Consider the following 21,294-nt stretch of genomic DNA (forward strand, 5'->3'; position numbering starts at 1 on the left):
AACATAAAGTTTATTAATATACATTGAATTATACATTTTTATGTGTATCCCAAGACAATTCTTCTTCATTCTCAACGCAGGCAAATCAAAAGGTTCTATCTTGGTTCCAACGTGTCTTTACTCTCTTTAAAATATTTACATGGAGAAAATAAACAATTATATTTTTGAAATACAGTAATCAGAGTAAATGAGTTTAAAATTAATGTGATATTTTTCCTTTGTAACTTTACCATCCCTTTTTTCCTTTTTGTGTGGTGTCGTAGATGTTAATCTAATGGGCAGAGTCTGTTTTGATTACTGTGTTCAAGCATCTCAGGAGCTTTTTAACTGAAGCTCCAGGTATTATAAGCAAACAGATGTAGTGATCCTAAAACACAGAGATAATTGATGTTAAATTCGACTGAAATGAATATGATTTAAATTGGATGTGGCTAATTTTTTTTTTACCCTTTAATTTGAATGGGATAATTGGTGAGGTTTATTATGTTTGTTTTATTTCTGACAGCTTGTTTATATGATGCATGTATCCAGTCTCAACTACTGTTAATTGCCCTGCATTTATTTTAAGTTACAGAGTGGGGTATTTTGATAAATAAATTTCCCACTTTGTTGATATGTTTGGGCTCTGGAAAGGTGTGGTATAATGATAAAGATTTTGGACTGATCTTGGGAAGACTTGGGTCTTAGACCACTCCTGCACCGAGCTGTCAGGATGATTTTGGGTCATTCTTTCTCAGCCCAAACTCCCTATGATGGGAAGAAAGAAACAGGGAACCTTGAAGAACAGAAGGAAGAGCCACTCTCAAGGCAACAGTCAGATAAAATAAATCTTAGTCTGGGGCAAAAGTGTAATATGAGAAAGCATCTCAGGCATGACCCTCCTCACAAAAAAAAAAATGAAGGAGGGAGGGAGAAATGTATGCAGACTTACCGGATTTTTCACTCCATAAGACGCACCCCCCCAATGTCTGTGCGTCTTATGGTATGAATATTGTGTCACAGACCGTGAAGTATATTACCTCAGCGGTCCCCAATGGTGGACCAGTGCCGGGCCTTTGGTAAACAGCAGCCGGGCCATGGTGGCGGAGTCTTTTTACAGTGCTGAACCCCTCCTATTCTGTCTTTGTTATTGCCCACCTCTCCTGTCTGTTTTCCACAGTGCAGGAGTCAACAGGCAGAGTTGGCACACGAGAAGACACCTATCTGTGGTCCCCTGATTTTGTTTCTTGTTTTCCTCCTCTAAACCTAGATACGTCTTATGGTTAGGTGCATCTCATAGTGCGAAAAATACAGTAATAGAATTTTGTTATTGTAATTTTATAATAAAAGTAATATTAGCATTCATAATGTTGGTTTCCTAATCTGGTCTATCTTGAAGGACTATCACTCCCACATTAGGAAAAGGAAAGGTAGGATCACCTTAACCTCCTATAGGAGAGGTAGGCTGTAAATGTAAGAAATATAAGTACATATAAATATGCATGCATACATACATACACAGAGTGCCACATAAAGGTTTGAAAGAGTACTGAAGATGAAATAGTTTGCTCAATTTCACTGTCTTTTTGGGATGTTAATGAAGTAGGCAGGTCTCATCGCTATTCACAATAAAGAAACAGAGGTGAGGGATTGAATATTTAAAAGTATATTCTGGATAGAAGTTCAAAAAGGAGACCTTGTTTCTTGTCTCAGGAGAGTCATGAATTACAACATAAAAGATCCAAATATGGTACATTTTTATACTATAGCTAAGAGATGACTCCTAACACCACAGCGCTTCTGTAACTTGTTGCAGTTGTAATGTTGGGTTGTTTTCTTTTGTTTTTTTCTAAAGCTGGCTGTGAAATTGAAAGAATTAAACCACAGTATCCTGGGGTCAGTGTAGATTGTGGGGCAAAATGGAGGTAAAGATGGATGGAAGTGGCCAGAAAGGCATGTACCCATCCAGTAAGAACATTTCTTAAAGGCCTGCTAAGCGTTCTACTTCCATCTACGTTTAAGGGGACGTGGACAAAATGACAGGCCTTCTCTGTGGTGGCCCTACTTCTTGGAATTCAAAATTCCTCTGGGCATTTCAAAAATACCTTCAGGTGATTTTTTTTAGAACAAGGGTCCCCAACCTCTGGGCTGCGGCCCATTTGTGAGCCATGAGGTGTTTGCAACCGAGCTACAGAAATGGTGGATGACACATGCACATAGTTATCCACTTGTGTGAGCAATATGCATGTCTGCTTTATTTGTGTGAACGATAGGCACACATGCACACCCCTCGGACAAATGAAAATGTATATGTCCTATGCTATGTATCTATTTATTCTGATTTAGTGCTAAATCAAAAGGATATGTTATGCATTAAAGTTCTTGAATTATTATTTGGCCCCCATTAAGATTTTACTAGATGTTTTCCACAGGCATTTCGGTAGTTTTTTCCCAAGTAGAAGGGCTATATACTTTGTCTCTAAAAATGGAGAGAAACAAAACTGACATTTCAGAAAGCTGCCATTCACCATCCAATATTTTCAATGTACTTTCTGTGATCCTCCAAGAGCCTGCTATTAACCTAGAGTGATTCTTCAAATCCCACTTCCAATCAACAATGTACCTTCTACTGCTTTCATTTCTTTTGTCATTGCATGGATTTTAAGATTAATGACCTGACAGTTTTTGTAATTGCTTGTAGAATTCTTGCTAATGGTAGAGCCATAAACTAACACAAAATGAGAACTCAGCATTGCTGAAGTCCATGGGAGCTTTACCACTAATTTCTACTAAGCTAGAATTTCATTCCAAGTTAATTATTATGGCTATAGGAAGCAAAGAACAAGGATGGAGTGAGGTCTCATGAATTCACAAGTCATTTGGAAGAGCAAAGCTTGTTGTTGAAAACATAAAATTGTTAAAACTAATTGGATAATCTCATCCTCCTTTAATATCTACCTGATGGACATAATTAAATGACAGATATAGTTCAACTATTAGCATTAAAATACGATTTTCTTATGCAGTCATAAATGAATGAATAAATAAATATGTCATAAATACATGAAATGGTATAGAATCTCCTGCTTGAGCAGGGGACTGGACTAGAAGGCCTTCCAGCTCTACTTTGATCAAAAATATTTTCCTATTGGCCTTTGGATTAAATTTTAGATATCTAAGGGGAAAAGGCAAATCTTCACATTTGGTTTGCCGTAGGCTGTGGCATTGCTCCTCAGCATTTACTAAATCTCAGGCTTTTTTTCAAAGACATGAAGCATCCTATCTGGAAATGGGGTAACGTGTGTGTAAACAATTGGTTTACATCAGCAATGAGAAGGTGGCTTCTCTGCCTACTTGTTAGATCTTTACCTGAATGTTGCTGCTAGTATACCTTATGAGGCTTCCCAGAAGGGGAAGACCAAAATGTTCGCTTTTTCATATTTGTGGGAAATCCCCCATTTTGCCCTCTAAAACTGAGCTAAGATGTTGATGTTCTTCACTTTGTTGACATTATGACATCACCTACAGGAATGAAGAAAGATCAAAAAATTTTCTAGCTGTTCTTTTGGCTCCAGTTTAAATATATAGCATCCACCTATACTTACATGTTTGCCTAGTTTTCACTTATCTTCAACATTGACTAGTTTTATAAATCTATAAATTAACCAAACAAGCAGGACCATCAAGAGAGCAGATGGTTGAAAGAATCAAATTGGTCTGCGTGCCCACATGATTAAAGTCATGCCTTGATGTCCTGACCCCTCCTCTCCAGACACCCCAGTTGATAGGGCACACAGGAACCAATGAGACCAGTTATCTCATGGTAGCATCATGATCTACATTATTAGCAATCAGTCACATCTTCATTCATATCGACCTAATGTAGCAGATTATCTGGGATTGCCAAATGTCAGATAACATGAGAGTAATGTATTTTATAAGGAATCAGAGGATTTTTGAAGCATTTGTAGAGGTATTGGCTCATCTGGCCAGGAAATATGGCAAGACATTAGTAGAGAAAACCTACTGTTCAATTTTTTCTCTCCCCTGCCCATTTCAAGTTTTTTTAAAATCTTTAAATGCTCTATAATTTCTGATTCTTTAAAAAAAACATTCAATGCATTCTATGCCCTGTGGTTTTTAGTATTTGCTTCTCTATATAATTGGCAGTGCAATATGTATACAAGAAGGAGTATCACCCAAGAAAATAGTGGGGCACTTTAGAATTTTTTTTAAAAAATGTAAAGGCTAAAACTTTTAAGTCATAATAATGGCTAAACACATTAGTGATTTACAAATAGTGAATTATGTATGTTGTGAAACTCTCTTGCAATTTGGACAACAAATTATGATAAAGTAAGATCTGATTTAAACAATATGAATATTAATGTAGTAAACCCTTTTTGTTTATCAAACGCACACATGCATACATTAAAAATGTACTGTATGGTTCCATGAAATGAGTAGGTGAACATGACTTACAAAAATCAGATTTTTTTCCCTTCTCCCTGTGATATATTTTAACAGTTTCTAATATGCAAAGGAACATCTACCTATTTGTGGACATTGAAAATCACAATAGATCCCTAGTTTCATATAAGACTGTTGAAGACTGTTGGAATTATTTTTAATTAGTTAAAACAAACCACTGCAGTCAATCCTGTTGCTAATAGCATTTCAACCTGTGGGATTTCTGCACAAATGTGTGGGAGGAAAAAATAAAATGAGTAACCAGAGAATTTAAGACCGATAGCAGGCAAGGTTATTGAAGGACTAGATATTTAGCTACTGTTTATTTGCTTGATCAGTACTTAAGCCAACATTTCAATAGCCCTGGTCAGATTTTTCTGTGCAGGAGTGGGATGTTCATCATTAGTACTCCAGTAAGTCATTTTTGCCACTTACCAAGCTGGTTCTAGCTGCAGAAGAAAACCCTTTGCACGTGGAATTACATACACAAAGACTTTATCCCTGCAGATCTCTTAAAGAGTTCTTGGGGTGGGATTGGAGAAGTGAGTCTTAAGTGGAAGAGTCAGGGCATCTCTCTGTCTCCCTCTCTCTCTCTCCCTCTGTATTTGTTATTATTTAAATATTAATCTTACATATTTGTTATTTTGACAAAACAATAAATGGTTTTGATAATTTAAAAAAGCTCCTTGGGAGACTTAAAAGAGAGAAAGGATATACCATCGCCTAGTCATACCTTTGATGATAATGACTTCAGCAGGCTACTGGAATGAACAGCCAAAAATTTATATGGTTAGATTTTGTTCACCCAACTGAAGACCTGATTGAATAAATACACCCAGTGAGGGCTAAAGTATATCATAATATAAAGGTTAATGACTGAATGAAAGAGGGCTATACTGGAACAGAAAGTAATAAGAATTTGGTAATGTTATACTCTCTCTGTACTCTCCAGATCTGTGTTCTCCAATGTGGTTGTCTCTATCTGGGTCATACCGAAAGTCCTATCATCTCCTAGAGAAAGAATCTGATGGAAGCATTTTCATTCATCCATAAACCAGAGGTGATTTTACTCAATTAGGATGTTACATGAAAATACATTTGCAACATGACAGCAGCTATCATTCTCCTGATATCTCAATTCAAAGAAGTGTGAAGCGGACTGTGTTCCCATCTCTTTCCATTTCAGTATTCATGTTAACTCAGTAATCACCACCTGCACCTAAGCACCACCTTCTGCAAAACAACCACAATAGAGAGTTGTCTGTGCTACTTTGTAAAATCATTTTTCCTTAATCCAATCTGGCCTTGGAAGAAATCTATAGGTACAGGAATCTACAGCTATGATTTTCTCAAAGGAACATATATATTACAAGCTTCAGTGGCAGAAAAGCCACTATAATGTAGACCAGATTTCATCCTTTAAATATTTTTGCATAGTATTCCAATCCTCTGAAATCTGTGATGAACAAATTACATTTATTTCTGACCAAGCCAGGAATATTGTAGTCTTAAAGCCACCTACTGGACTTTTTTTTTTCAAAATAAAGAAGGCGAGGACATACCTGCAGCCACAAACTCTTTAAAGCCAAATCCATCTCTTACACATTGCATAATTCTCAGCTGTCTGCATATAATAATTTAAAGCCCTTAAATATAATCTATTCCTCTTCTCCAGCCCTCCACCTAGAAACTTGGTTGATCCTGCTAGAATTTAGAGTAACCAACGTTCCTCTATGTCTGACTCAAACTTTACTTTTCCAACTCCTAGGCTGCCACAAATATTCTTGATAAGTTTTTCTCTTCCTGGAAAACCAAAATTGAGAATGATCTCTGCCAGTGCAGCTTCCTATATAAAGTCCCCTGGTCATGGGTATCACCAAGAGCCAGAGTGACAATTTTATCCTTAACCAGTGATTTCTACGTTATTGCCCAGAGCATATTTGAGCTTTTTCTCAGCACACTTTAATGGGCTAATCAGTGATACAATTATTAGAAGGAAGGACTAAAAATACAATACCCTTTTTACAGAGTAAACTGTCTTGTGATATGGAGGAATTTGGAGCACTAGGCCATGTATTCCTTTGATGTCCTTTTTATAGCAACTTTCATCCTGTCACATAACTCTGTTTAATAATAGAAGTTTCACTTTGAAGATGTTCTCAGTTGCTTTTTATTATTGGACCAGAACTCAAATTCCGGGAGAGTTGCAAAATTTCTTTCAGCTATAATTTCTTTACATGGGGAAACATAAAATTTTAGGATATACAAAATATAAATACATCAATATGCAAAATATAAATACAAATAAAGCAGTAATATACATTTTTCATGCTTTCTATGTCGTTTCATATTGTTGTCTTTCTGTTACATTTCACTGGTCCATGCTCAGAGTGATAAACAAACCCACATGTTTACTTTACAGAGTTAGCATATTGCCCCCAACAATTTGGGTCCTCATTTTACCCACCTCAGAAGGATGGAAGGCTGAGTCAACCTTGAGCCTGGTGAGAACTGCCAAATTGCATGCAGCCGGCAGTTAGCAGAAGTAGCCTGCAGTACTGCACTCTAACCCAGTGGTGGGTTACTAACCAGTTTACTACTGGTTTGCTCATACTCGCGTGCACACAACACTGCACGTGAGTTTTGCAGAAGCATCTGGGCGGGTGGGCAGAGCCTCCCGCCCCCACCACTACGGGTTTTGCTAAACCACTACGGGTTTTGCTAAACGGAAGCAACCCACCTTTGCTCTAACCACTGCACCACTGTGGCTCATCTAAATCTGAGTTCAGCATCCTTTTTATAAAAATTACAGAAAAGCTTTCCAGTGACCACAATAAAGATATTATGCCAGTATAAATTAATTAATATATTATACTAGTATAAATTAATTAATAAAACTTCATATGTAATTAATCTTTCATTTTCTATTGCATTATTAATTGTAGTTTAGTAGCAAATTTTAGAAGGGCTTTGGGAGTTACAGCCAAGGTTGAAGAGATGTTGCAATCCCATCCAAACGTAATCTCTTTTGATAGTGTGAAATATAGTCTTCTTCTCATTCTAGACCGAGGTGAGCAACTATGGCCCTTTTAGGCCTTGTGGGCTTGCAAAGTCCACAGGTCATAAAGCAGCCATTGTTGCCCATCAATTCTAGACCCAAACATTCTATGTGACATTTTCTCACCATTATTTTCTGAACAGGTCACAAACATTTTCTCACCATTTCCCAAACATGATATTACTTATTTCACTGAAAGCAGTTCACTAACATTAAAATGTCTCAGCAACTGGCCTCAGTGCATACTTTTCTTCCCCCTTCCCAACTCCCTTCACTTGGATAAATCTAACAAGCACTGTCTTTATCAAATCAGTGTGGCATTTGATTTAATCTCCCCAATTTAATCAAAATTGATCCAATGGTTGTGACCTAGTTCATGAGATCATGAAAGGACCAATGCAGGTACTCTTTGACTTATGACCAAATTGGGCCCCCAATTTATGTTGCTAAGTGAGACACTGGTTAAGTGAATTTTGCCTCATTTTACGACCTTTCTAACCATAGTTGTTAAGTAAATCATTGCAGTTGAGTTAGTATCACAGTTGTTAAGTGAATTTGGGTTCTCCGTTTGACTCTGTTTGTCAGAAGGTCTCAAAAGCCATTCACATGACCTCAGGACACTGCAACTGTCATAAATGTGAACCAGTTGCCAAACATCAAAATTATAATTACATGCCACAGGAATGCTGCAAGGGTCATAAGTGTGAAAAATAGTCATAAGTCACTTTTTTCAATCCCATTGTAACTTTGAGAGTCACTAAACAAACTGTTGTAAGTCAAGAACTACCATTACAAATAAAATTATTGCTTTTGTACAAAATGAGATGAAAAATAAATACATACATATATGTACGTGTATATATATGTATGTATATATATATATATATATATATATATATATATATATATATATATATATATATATATATACTTAAAGTCACAGGTTCGAATCCCAGTAAGGATATGGCTAGCTGATGAGAGCTAAATAGCTTGAAATAGATCTATACTAGTCTTCCTTTATTTATTTATCAGCACAAATAAAAACATATATATATATATATATATATATATATATATATATATATATATATATATATATATATATATATATATCTTTATTTGTATACAGTTTTTATTTTCAACATACTTGTTTAGATTTTCTTCTATAATAAAACTATGTACCTTGAATGCCCTTTTCATCCTTAGAAAAAGAACACACTAGCCTTTTTGTGCAAATAAAAAATATCTGTTCTGCAATGCCAATGTCATAAAATGGTTGTTTCAAGAGATTCCGTTTTCAAGCAGTCCCCTGAAGAAGTTTTTGCCTGTTCCTGAAAACAGGATGAGTTCTGCTCTGTCAAGCCTTTGAAATCCTGAGAATGACAGCTACACAAAGTCATACTATCGTGCCTTCTGTTCCGTAAACTGCCTGAAAACGATGGCAGATCACTTCTGATGCTCTTGAACAACATAGTTGATGAAAACCAGTTGAACAAGCTGAAATCTGATTCATCTACTCTTGAACTCCATTGTACTGTGTCATCAACATTCATCAAAGTTGGCTCTAGATCAAGAGCACTTTTCTGAAAATTTTGAAAAGATAGTTCATCATTATCATCAACTACTGAAAGATGTCCATTTTCATCACACAATTGCGCACCAAGAGGAGAAACAATAGTATTTAAATCCATTGAACATCCTGGTTTTGGCATCTGAGATAACTCCTCTTTTTGTGGAGATAATTCTGTTGGGTTGTTGTGGTTACAGGTCCTTGAAAAGTCACTAGTAATGAAATATGGGCTTTCGGGAAAATAACCAGTATTTTGATAAATTTGGGAATTGGTGTCCCTTTTGGTGGCCCACTTGTTTAAAAGCTGGTTGTGGGAGCCTGGAGGCAGTCTGGACAACTGGCGTCCAAGTTGAAGCTGGGTTGGAAAAAGTGTGCCTTGAAGTATTCTGTACAGAAATCTGATGGAGAGAAGTGAAAGAATTAAAGATGAATGCATCAATTTAAACCTGAATAATATAACAGGGATGATAGCTGTCAGTGCCATTAGGTACAGCAGCCTAAGGAATCAACTCTACCTGAAGGCTTTATTAAACTTGGTTATAACAATAACATTTTTCAAGTTCAATTCCACTGTACTTCTTCTGCTTCTTAAATTTCAGTGAACTGGGGAGGGATCTGTCTAAACTACTTCCAAATATTAAGTTGTTGTTCTGGACTTAAAAAATGTTTCAAGTTCCTCAGGTCTCTGAATATCTTCATCAAGGTCATTTTCCTTACTCAAAAAGAATGAGAGTCTCCAATTAATTTTGGTCTTACCCTCTCAGTGTGTTAGAAAATTATGGTCCAGATTCATGGGAATGGACTGTAAATTCACTGCTCTCTTCTGCTGGTAACTCCCCTGGATCTCTAGATAAGTCCTGTAATGAGGCTGTACAAGGAGACTTTCACTTGTCAGCATATCTTTTTGCTGTGCTTTACTTGATGTTCACTTTCCATATTTATTATGGCCAGTGGCAGGAAAAATAAAGTCACTGATTTATTTGGCTTTGTCACCTCTACATTCTGATTATTGCAGCATATGCACATTCTCCCTCCATAGGAATATTGCTCTCAAACAATATGTAGAAAAGAAAAAAGGCTGTAAAGTTAACTCTCTAAGTGATGCCCACAAGAAAAAAAAGAGATGTACCTGGGAAGCAAAGCCACAACAGGTGAAATAAGACAAGTCAGATAAAACACTGGTTCTCCCATCAGCTTCTCCATAGTCCAGTAGGGATTTGATGGAGGATAGCATATTGGGCAAGAAATATTATAAATGAGTGCCACAATGAAGAATAAAGCAATGCTGAAGCTGCACGATGACAAATGTAGCCAGGTCTGGAAAAAAAAAACATATTCAAAATTATTTTCCAATTCTGTACCATACTGGCATTGTGTGTTCAGAACCACAGCTTGAGTGGCAGAGTGTAAAATTCTAGGTCACACTTTTGAAGGTAACTTACCCAGGTTTTGGTTTCTATAGCCAAATGGAGTATTATGGTAAAGAGAGCTGCTGTGGTGATAGGAGTTCCCCATAAAAATATATCCACGTCTGAATCATAATATATCTAAACAAAGTTAAATGAGAATTACGCATTTTTGACAATATAAAACCTGAATATTAACCCATAATCCAAAGTCCAGTAACTATAAAACTTTAGGAATAATCTGCATGTTAGACAGAGTAATGCATATACCTTTTGAGTCTAAACTCAAAAGTTTATCATATGCTTCCAAAGACATTTGTTCCATATGCATTTGACATTTTTATGGTCCAACAAAAAGCATCTGTAATATGAACCTACAAAATGTACCATTTGAATTAGTCCAGCTATGATTAGAGCAGAAATATTGGCTCCTCTGACTCAAAAATTGTGTCAGAGAATACATGCTTGGAAAATCTTGACAGACTTGAACACTGGGCCTTATCTAACAGAATGAAATTCAACCTAGACAAAAGTAAGATTTTATACTTAGGTAAGAAAATCAACAGTATAGGTACAGGCTAGGTGAAACTTGGCTTAATGCCAGTAATTGTGAGAAGGATCTTGGAGTGCTAGAGGACAATTACTTAAATATAATTACTTAAATAGCCAACAGTATATGGCAATAGCCAAAAAAGCCAATACAATCCTAGGCTGCATCAATACAGGGATAGAACATGAAATTCTAGTATCACTTTACAAAACCTTAGTAAGACCAAACTTGGAATACTGCATCCAGTTCTGATCACCACAATATAAGAAAAGATGTTGAACCTCTGGAAAGAGTGCAGAGAAAAGCAAAAAAAAGAAAAAAGAAGATTTAGTGGGCTGGAGATTAAAACACACAAAGAACTGTCACAGGAATTAGGTAGGTTTAGTCTAAGGAAAATAAGGTGACATAATAGCAGTGTTCCAATATTTGAGGGGCTTCTACAAAGATGAGAGGGTCAAACTATTTTCCAAAGCACCAAAAGGCAAGATGAGAAACAATGGATTGAAACTAACTAAAGAGAAAAGCAACCTAAAACTAAAGAGAAATATCCTAACAGTCAGAGCAATGGAACAATTTGCCTTCAGAAATTGGGAGTGCATTATTGGAGGCTTTCAAAAAGAGACTGGACAATCATTTATCTGAAATGCTATAGGATCTACTGATAAAACAGAGATTTGGATTAGAAGATCTCCAAGGTCCCTTCCAACTCTAATATTCTATGTTCTAAGATAATTAATACCATGGCTGCATTCCACTTAGTAAGATATAATTGTTTAGACCCTAATTTGGAATATACTAATTACTATGACTATCATAATAAAATTGTTATAGTTAGAAACAAATGCTGAGAAAATTACTGATATTTTTGTTCTTTCTGTCTCATCACTCTAGAAAAAAGTTTGTAGAAGTCTTTCCAATTACTCTCCAAGCAATTATTATCCTTGATAATAGCAATAATTTTCTTATGATTTCAATAAATGATGCTGTGTGAGGCAAAATGACCTGACTGCCAACTCCCCACTGCTTCTCTCAAACAACATTAGGAAAAAAAGAAGGCGATGATATGCCCACTGCTAATCCCACTCTTGAAAATTGTTGGAAAAATTTTCTTATTCCTGGAAAAAACTGATAATTGGGGTAATATTTCATAGTTTTTGTTCCTGACACCATCTCTTCCTGTTCTAGCTATATGACATTTGGATCTTTGCTGAAAGGTGCAGGGTATATACAAGTTTTACTGTCAGATGCAAAAAAAATCAGGACTATTCATAAAGTTGCAGTATAGAAGATTTATTCAAGCCTATGCACAGGAATCTGATCAATTAAAGTTCAACACTAAACTGGTACCAGGTAAGGGTCAACGGAATTTGCGGGTGGGGGGGTGGACTTGGAATACTTGAGGGAACACAATGATGCTAAACTGATGGCACACATACTTGTGGCCCCAGCTCTGCCAGCGTTTCTCCTATATTCATTGGATGTGCACATAAAGCCATTTTCCAATTGCTGGTCTTTATCTCCCTTATGGTCCTTATTGATACAGATAACCCAAATCGTAGCAGCGATTTGGGTTATCTGTATCAATAACCCATAAATCTGAATGTCTTTTTGCCTCCACAGCTTCAATAATCCAAGTCATAAATACCAAACTGACCCTCCCAGCACACTTTGTTTCACTTGCAATACATTTGCCACGCCTGGCTTCTTTCCCCCATGATTCAAGAACGGAAGGATTGGAGCATGTTTACCACTGATAACTTACAAAGTAAGGGGTGAAGAAACAAACCAAGCTTTGATAGAGAGCATCAATCATGTTCATCCAAAACATATGCGGCTGGTACTCCTGTAGTGGGGGAGGCAGAGTGAGAGCTTTACCTCTAACGAACCATTTCTTGTTCAAAAAGCAAAAAAAAGCTTAGTGATTAGAAGAAGCAAAAGAGTTCATGTAGGGATTTCATCTAGAAAAACTGCTTTAATACAAATAATATTCTGAGCCAAAGAAGCATTCCCAACTAAACTATTTGGCAATTTGACCTGCTCCAACCCAGTCCAACATTTTCCAAAAACCCTTCCCTTTCAAACATAGTTCAGTGGACCACACATTTAGCCTCCTCTTCCTCTCCTCTCCTATCCTGCCAAGGGCTACTGAAGGTCCTGACTAAAAATAAATGTTCTAAAGGCCACCTGATCAGCCTATTTTTCCTGAGGCTCATACTCAGGACATGCTGCCCTCCTACCTGGGATAGTAATAGAGCTGATATTAAAGAGCTGGAACAGTAAGTCAGGGATTATTTGGAGGATCAAAGACATTTGAACAGGATAAATAGGTTTGGAATGACTGGCTCAGAAATATTAGATAGGCTTAGTTTGTGTATAAGGCAATTGCCATTTTTTGTGGAAGCAGCTCAGATTTCTTTCTTTATTTTTCTAAGCCAGTCTGTCATGAAAAAGGAAAAGGATTATCCATCTCCTGTACCAGGGACATTACAACCCCACTTCAGTCCTGACAAGACATTACAGGTCAAACTCTGAAGTGATCTGCGAAGTATCTGGATTCCTGAATGTGACTGAGAGTGACATTAATATGACAAAGATATTAGATCCAAATGAGTTAGCTGCATTTAGTTCAGGCAGGCAAAGGAGTTAGGGTCTAGCTTCTGTTGATTTCAATAAATATAAAGTGCAATTAAACATTATGGATTTAATGGATCATTTTTTTAATTATGGTGATTATACATTATATCCCTAGTAGCAGTAGCCATATGCCTCTCAATAATTTTTTTTTCCATACAGAACTGATTTTATCATCCAGCTATTTGTGCCATTTAACAGTGAGGGATAGAAACACAAAACATAACAGAAATTATTAAAACACATCTCCTTGGAGGCAACTCACATCAAACATATTAAAGAGGGGTCACATACCATCCTGACCCAGGTCAAAGTATTTCTAAATGATGACAGGATCAAGGCCATCTGAATCTTTCCAAAGGCCTCTTTCTGGCAATTTTGGGCAACATTTTTAGTAACTACTCAGGGACTTGGAAAATTCTTATTTTCTTGTGAAATCATTTAGCTATCTGCGCAGAATAAGAGCACATGCATAATTCATTGTTTGGTATTATCATCTATTTCCAATGTGAAAATCTAGAAATGTATTCCGGCCTCAAGCTTCACTGTATTCTGCTGTCAAAATATACAGTCCTGGGAAGAAGAGGGTAGGAATTCTTTTCTACCCTGTAGAATTATTTTACTTTTTGGCTACCTGCTAAAAGTTAGAATGTTGGTATGCCTAATGGTAATATAATGCCCAAATTCTTTACTGATACATATGCATGCTTAATTTGAACAAGGTTTGCATTACTTCTCTACCCTAGTTGCATCTTCAGTTAGCCAACTGGCAGCCCTCCTGGGATTGACAGCTCTCAGTGGCTGTCAATGCCACCAATCATGATATCCTTCTGGACTGGCTTTGGATGCTAGTATTTATAAGCACTGTTATAATAGTCGCCCACTTTCCTCTGTGGCCAGTTCCAATTGGTGTTGGTAGTGGAGAGGTTGAATCTTAGGTCCCTTCAATGTGAGATGCCCAAGGGCTTGAGCTTTTCAACATTACATGAAACTTCCAGGGGAGGTCATCCATCAGTATCAGATCTCATATCACCAGTATGTTGCTGATACTTAATTACCTTATTTTTGGAGTATAAGACGCACCTTTTATCCTCAAAAAAGAGGCTGAAAATCTGGATGCATCTTATACATCAAATACATCATTTTTTGCCTCCCAAAGCCCCGCCCCCTTCACCAAAATGGTTGTACATACACTTATGGAGGTTTCCAGAGAGCTCCTGGGGACTGGGGAGGGCAGAAATAAGGAAAAAAAAAACGGGCCATTTTTTGCCCCCCCCCCCCCCCACAGCACCCTATAAGCCTCCATAAGGTATGCATGCATTTTTTTTTGAAAAAAAAAGGGGGCGGTTTTTGTGAAAAACGGGCCATTTTGGGGAGGTTTGCAGAATGCAAAAACTTTTTTTCCCCCTTTTGGACAGCTCTTTAACTGATTGATGAGAATTACATTGATCAAGTGCTGTGCCAGCAGAAACAAAGTCTTAGGTGCTGCAGATTGTCAGTGATTTCCTTTATTTATCCAGCACATGGATAAATACAGATGGAAACATCTACCTACCTACTTACTTTCTCTCTCTCCCTCCCTACCCTCTCCCTCTCCCTCCCTACCTACCTACTTACCTACCTACCTACTCTCTCTGGAGTTCAGCAGCGGCAGAGGCTCTTAACCGGATTGCGCCTTTACGGCCGATCCGAGGCAGTGGATCCAGGAGGGCTCCTTGGTTTACTGAGGAACTCTGGGAGATGAAGCGCCGTAAGAGACGCCTAGAGCAACGATGGAGATCCAGTAAGTCTGAGTCAGACCGAGCGCTTTTAACATCCAGCATCAGAGCCTACCTCCGGGCAATTAGGACGACTAAAAGAACACACATTGCCTCTCTGATAGCTTCCGCTGAGTCGCGCCCAGCTGCCTTGTTCAGGATAACCCGTTCCCTCCTAAACAGGAGGGATACGGGCGACCCTTTGCAAGGCAGAGCTGAGGACTACGTCCAATTCCTCACGGATAAAGTTGCTTGGCTTTGGACGGACCTGGACTCCAATTGCGCAGAACCAGCCGAGGCACCAGGGAGAATCTGGATGGACATCACTGGATTGATTTTCAAGCTGTTACCCCTGAGGACGTGGACAAGGCCATGGGAGCCGTAAGTGCCTCCACATGTGTGCTGGACCCGTGCCCCTCCTGGCTGGTTGCTAACAGCAGGGAGGTGACACGGGGCTGGATCCAGGCGGTTGTTACCGCCTCCCTTCGGGAGGGGTTCTTTCCCCCCGCTTTAAAGGCGGCGGTGGTGAGACCCCTCCTGAAGAAGCCATCTTTGGATCCAGCCGTTTTAAACAACTATCATCCAGTCTCCAACCTCCCCTTTGTGGGGAAGGTTGTTGAGAAAGTGGTGGCCTTTCAGCTCCGGCAGTCTTTGGAGGAAACCGATTATCTAGATCCCTTCCAGTCGGGATTTAGGCCTGGCTACAGCACGGAAACCGCTTTGGTCGCGCTGATCGATGATCTCTGGAGAGCCAGGGATGGAGGTCATGCCTCCGTCCTAGTGCTCCTTGACCTCTCAACGGCCTTCGATACCATCGACCATGGTATCCTTCTGCGACGACTGCAGGAGGTGGGGGTGGGAGGCACTGTTTTACGGTGGTTCTCCTCTTACCTCTCAGACAGGTCGCAGTCGGTGTTGGTTGGAGGGCAGAGATCGACCCCTAGGCCCCTGAATTGTGGGGTGCCGCAGGGTTCAGTCCTCTCCCCCCTCCTGTTTAATATCTACATGAAGCCGCTGGGTGAGATCATTCAACGGCACGGGATAAAATACCATCAGTAAGCGGACGATACACAGTTGTATCTGTCCGCCCCGTGCCAACTCAGTGAAGCAGTTGACGTGATGTGCCAGTGCCTCGAGGCTGTTAGGGTCTGGATGGGGGTTAACAAGCTTGTACTCAATCCGGATAAGACCGAGTGGCTGGTGTGTTACCCTCCTACTAATTGGCCAAGTTTTCCATCTCTCAGGCTGGGGGGTCAAATAGTACGCCCCTTAGACAGGGTTCGCAATTTGGGAGTCCTCCTGGACCCACAGCTGACTTTCGAACACCATCTGTCAGCTGTGACCAGGGGGGCATTTGCCCAGGTTCGCCTGGTGCACCAGTTGCGTCCCTACCTGAACCGGGAGGCCCTCACAACAGTCACTCGTGCCCTTGTGACCTCTAGACTGGACTACTGCAACGTGCTCTACATGGGGCAGCCCTTGAAGAGCATTCGGAGACTTCAGCTTGTCCAGAATGCAGCCGCGCAAGTGATCGTGGGTGCACCTCGGTTCACCCTCGTAACACCTATCCTCCGCGAGCTGCACTGGCTGCCTATTGGTCTTCGGATACGCTTCAAGGCGCTAGTCGTCACTTATAAAGCCCTTCATGGTATTGGACCTGGGTACTTGAGAGACCGCCTGCTGCCAATTACCTCCAATAGACCTTGGAGATCCCACAGACTAGGCCTCCTCTGAATTCCATCTACCAGCCAATGCCGACTGGCGACTACCCAGAGGAGAGCCTTCTCTGTGGCTGCTCCGACCCTCTGGAACGAACTCCCTGTGGAGATTCGAACCCTCACCACCCTCCAGGCCTTCCGCAAAGCCCTTAAAACCTGGCTATTCCGCCAGGCCTGAAGCTAAATAACTTCTGCCCCCCCCCCTTCTCGAATGGTATGGCTGTTGTGTGTTTTAAATTGTTTATTGTTTGTTTGTCTTTTTTATCCCCTGTTTGTACCTCCTTTCCCTTGACTGAGTTGTGAGCCGCCCTGAGTCCCCTTCGGGGAAAAGGGCAGCATATAAATGAAATAAATCCTAATCCTAATCCTCTCTCCCTACCTATCTACTGTATTTCTCTCTCTCTTTCTCTCCCTTTATCTACCTACCTACCTACCTACCTTCCCTCCCTCCCTCTCTCTCTCCCTACCTACCTACCTACTGTATTTCTCTATCTTTCTCTCCCTCTCTATCCACCTACCTACCTACCTACCTACCTACATACTTACCTACTTTTTTTAAAAAAATTCCTTCTTCACAACCTTGGTGCATCTTATACTCCGGTGTGTCTTATACTCCGAAAAATATGATATATATCTCCACTTCTAGCTGGACAGGGTTGGCCAAGTGCTTAGAATTTGTAAGGATCTGGATGGCAAGGAATTACTGCAATGTCCTCTACCTAGACCTGCTCTTGAAGACTATCTGAAAACTTCAACTAGTCCAGAATGCAGAAATACACACGGTGATAGGGGCCCTAGGTTTAGGTGCCCCATTTAGCAACTCTGTGGCCTGAGCTCCAGTTTCTTTCAGAGTGCAATTCAAGGTACTGCTCATCATCTGTAAAGCCCTACATGGCACAGGGCCAGATTATTTTCAGGGCTGTCTTTCCCTAAGGTAATCTATCCATCCTACCTGGCTAGATAGTGTGAGTATGCTTCTAGTTCCTTTCTTAAAAGATTGTTATCTGATGGGAACTAGGAAGTGCCTTTTCCATGGTAGTCTCTGCCCTATGGAATATCTTTCCCCCTGAAGTCTTTGTGTATGTAATTCCATGTGCTACTGTCCTACTAGCCTTCCATAAAGCACTAAAGACTTGGCATTTCCCCTAAGTACAGGAATAAGGTAAGGTGACTACCAGTGACGTGCGGTGAGGTTTATGGCTGGTGAGGCACTGACACAATGGTGGGTTTCAATTTTTTTTAGACTTGTGGACTTCAACTCCCAGAATTCCACAGCCAGGCATGTTCAGTTCCGACTTAAAGCGACCGCATTTGTTTTTCTCCTTTGCAAAAAAGTTTCCTTCATTCTTTTTCTTCTCCCTCCTCCTCCTTGCTCCCTCTCTCCCCCATCTCTCAAACAGACACACACACACACACAGAAGTTGGATTGGACTATCTCTCCTACCCCCCTCCCTCTCTCACTCACTCTCTCTCAAACAAACACAAACACAGAAGTTGGATTGGATATACTTGAAAGCAGCTCCTCTGCCATACCCCACCCCCATTCCCCTGCTGCCTTCCCCAAACACCTCCACCATTGCAAATGCAGCCTGCTGTCTGGGTGGGAAATGCCTGAAATGCAATAAAGCCCACCCACCCACTCACCTCCTGCTTGCAGGCTGGGGTGAGAGAAGAGGCAGAGAAGCTGGAGGGGAGCCAATCCGAGCCTTTGATTGCAGGCGGAGCCACGTTGCCTTTTCAAACTTGTAATCAGTGAAGCTGGGCTTATATAGTTTTATCCAGTTGTGTGTGTGTGTGTTTGAAAAGGCAACGTGGCTCTGCCTGCAATCAAACTACACTTGGGGAGGGATCTACACTTGAGGATGAAGTTTGAATTCCTCCCCCTCCCTCTGACCCACACGTACCTTTTCCAGCTGTTTCAGAGAGGATTACTACTGCAACGTGCTCTACATGGGGCAGCCCTTGAAGAGCATTCGGAGACTTCAGCTTGTCCAGAATGCAGCCGCGCGAGCGATCGTGGGTGCACCTCGGTTCACCCACGTAACACCTATCCTCCGCGAGCTGCACTGGCTGCCCATTGGTCTTTGGATACGCTTCAAGGCGCTAGTCGTCACTTATAAAGCCCTTAATGGTATTGGACCTGGGTACTTGAGAGACCGCCTGCTGCCAATTACCTCCAATAGACCGATTAGATCCCACAGATTAGGCCTCCTCCGAATTCCATCCGCCAGCCAATGCCGGCTGGCGACTACCCGGAGGAGAGCCTTCTCTGTGGCTGCTCCGACCCTCTGGAATGAGCTCCCTGTGGAGATTTGAACCCTCACCACCCTCCAGGCCTTCCGCAAAGCCCTTAAAACCTGGCTGTTCCGACAGGCCTGGGGCTAAAGAGCTTTTGCCCCCCTTCTCGAATGGTATGGTTGTTGTATGCCTTTAAATTGTGTATTGTTTTGTTGGTCTTTTTTATCCCTTATCTGTATCCCCTTCCCTGATTTGGATTGTGAGCCGCCCTGAGTCCCCTTCGGGGAAAAGGGCGGCATATAAGTGCAATAAATTCAATTCAATTCAATTTTCAACTCTGCTCTTGCCTGTCATCATGAAAAGAAAAAAAAATGTAAAAGGAAAAAGGCAAGAGCTGAGGTCAGGCTGAGCTAGTTGCTGCCAGAGTTACCGTGGATGACTCTGCTTAACTGTTTAAAAAAGCCTCTAAAAAAGCACCCTCTACAGGAGGAGGCAGGAGAACAATGTGCCTCACCTACGTCAGAAATTTTAAGTTTTTAACCCTTGCTTAACTCTGCTCGAGTGATCATAAAACACCTAAAGTCAGATTAGATGAGGCACGTCATTCTCCTGCCTCCTCCTGTAGAGGGTGCTTTTTAGAGGCTTTTTTAAACAGTTAAGCAGAGTCATCCACGATGACTCTGGCAGCAACTAGCTCAGCCTGACCTCAGCTCTTGCCTTTTTCCTTTTACATTTTTTTTCTTTTCATGATGACACTGGTGAGGCTCTGCCTCCCCTGCCTCCCCTGACTGCACCTCCCTGGTGACTACACATCAGAATCTGATTTGGCACTAGATTTTGTTTTTATGCCTTTGGTTTTAATAGCTTTAATATGGTTTTGTGTTATTTTTTATTGGGAGGCACCCAGAGTTTGTGATAAGATGAGTGGCTATATAAATATTGTACATAAATAAATAACAATTATATTGCATGATATATCATTATACATTGCAGGGGAATTTTAGATGGGCCTTAATGTTATCCTTTTCGAGAATCCCGAGTCTTTAGTGGTTTTGCTAAAATTAAACAACAACAACAACAAGAGTGAGCTTCATGTGACATTTTAGGACCTGAAAAAATGCAGAAATGAACACATTTTTACCTCCATCTTCTGGCCACTTGTGTAGAGCTGAGGCATAGCAATTAATGTCTCTGCAGGTACATCTTTATCAAGAACTCCAACAATCAATTGAGGAAGAGATGAGAACAATAAGTTAAAGAAGATCAGGTACCACTGATCAATCATTGATGACCCTGAAAATCCACAGTAAAACTGGTACCAGAAAAGAAGGGCGACAAACATCTTTAAAAGAAAAAGAGCAAAACATGAATCTTTAATATTTGCAAGGAGCAGGTTTATGTATAACATTGTAATAGGATAAATATTGAATTTAATAAGTCTAGTTCTAGTTCTTTATCTGACTCAACACAAATCCTATTACAGGTAGTCCTTGACTTATGACCACAACTGAGCCCAAACTTTCTGTTGCAAAGTGAGACATTTGTTATGTGAATTTTGCCCCATTTTATGACTTTTCTTTCCACAGTTGTTGATTGATTGTTAATTGGCTTGAAGGCTACAATGTTAAAGGCGTTCCGATCTTGACTTATTTGTCAGCTCTCAACCTAAATCCTTACTCGGGCTTCCTTATTATTTGAGGGATTCCATCTCTATGGACACTGATTTTGAAATGTCCACTAGACCAGAGGTGAGAACAATGACCCCTTTATGGCTTGTGGACTTCAACTCCCATGGCTGGCTCAGGAATTCTGGGAACTGAAATCCACAAGTCATAAAAGGGCCATCATTCCCCACCCCTGTTCTAGACCATTAGAATGAGCTTTAGTAACTACTAGGATGATTTTGGAGTATCTTTC

The 21,294-nt window shown here is 40.1% G+C and overlaps 1 protein-coding gene across 1 annotated transcript in view; it reads right to left on the reverse strand.

The window, feature by feature from the left end:
- Positions 1 to 8,583: 8,583 nt before the first annotated feature.
- The window catches only part of ATP10A (ATPase phospholipid transporting 10A (putative)), a 154,590-nt gene continuing 141,879 nt past the window's right edge, over positions 8,584 to 21,294 (reverse strand). The window contains exons 17-21 of the mRNA XM_014071760.2: positions 20,519 to 20,719; positions 12,796 to 12,876; positions 10,520 to 10,624; positions 10,207 to 10,394; positions 8,584 to 9,475 (exon numbers count right to left, since the gene is read on the reverse strand). Coding sequence (XP_013927235.2) covers positions 8,773 to 9,475; positions 10,207 to 10,394; positions 10,520 to 10,624; positions 12,796 to 12,876; positions 20,519 to 20,719 — 1,278 coding nt within the window. The 3' untranslated portion in view covers positions 8,584 to 8,772. The remainder of the gene's footprint in view (positions 9,476 to 10,206; positions 10,395 to 10,519; positions 10,625 to 12,795; positions 12,877 to 20,518; positions 20,720 to 21,294) is intronic.

The sequence above is a fragment of the Thamnophis sirtalis genome, unplaced genomic scaffold (genome assembly GCF_051295495.1).
Source record: "Thamnophis sirtalis isolate CommonGarterSnake01/CBP01778 unplaced genomic scaffold, rThaSir2_p1.2 scaffold_12, whole genome shotgun sequence".
NCBI lineage: Eukaryota > Metazoa > Chordata > Lepidosauria > Squamata > Natricidae > Thamnophis > Thamnophis sirtalis.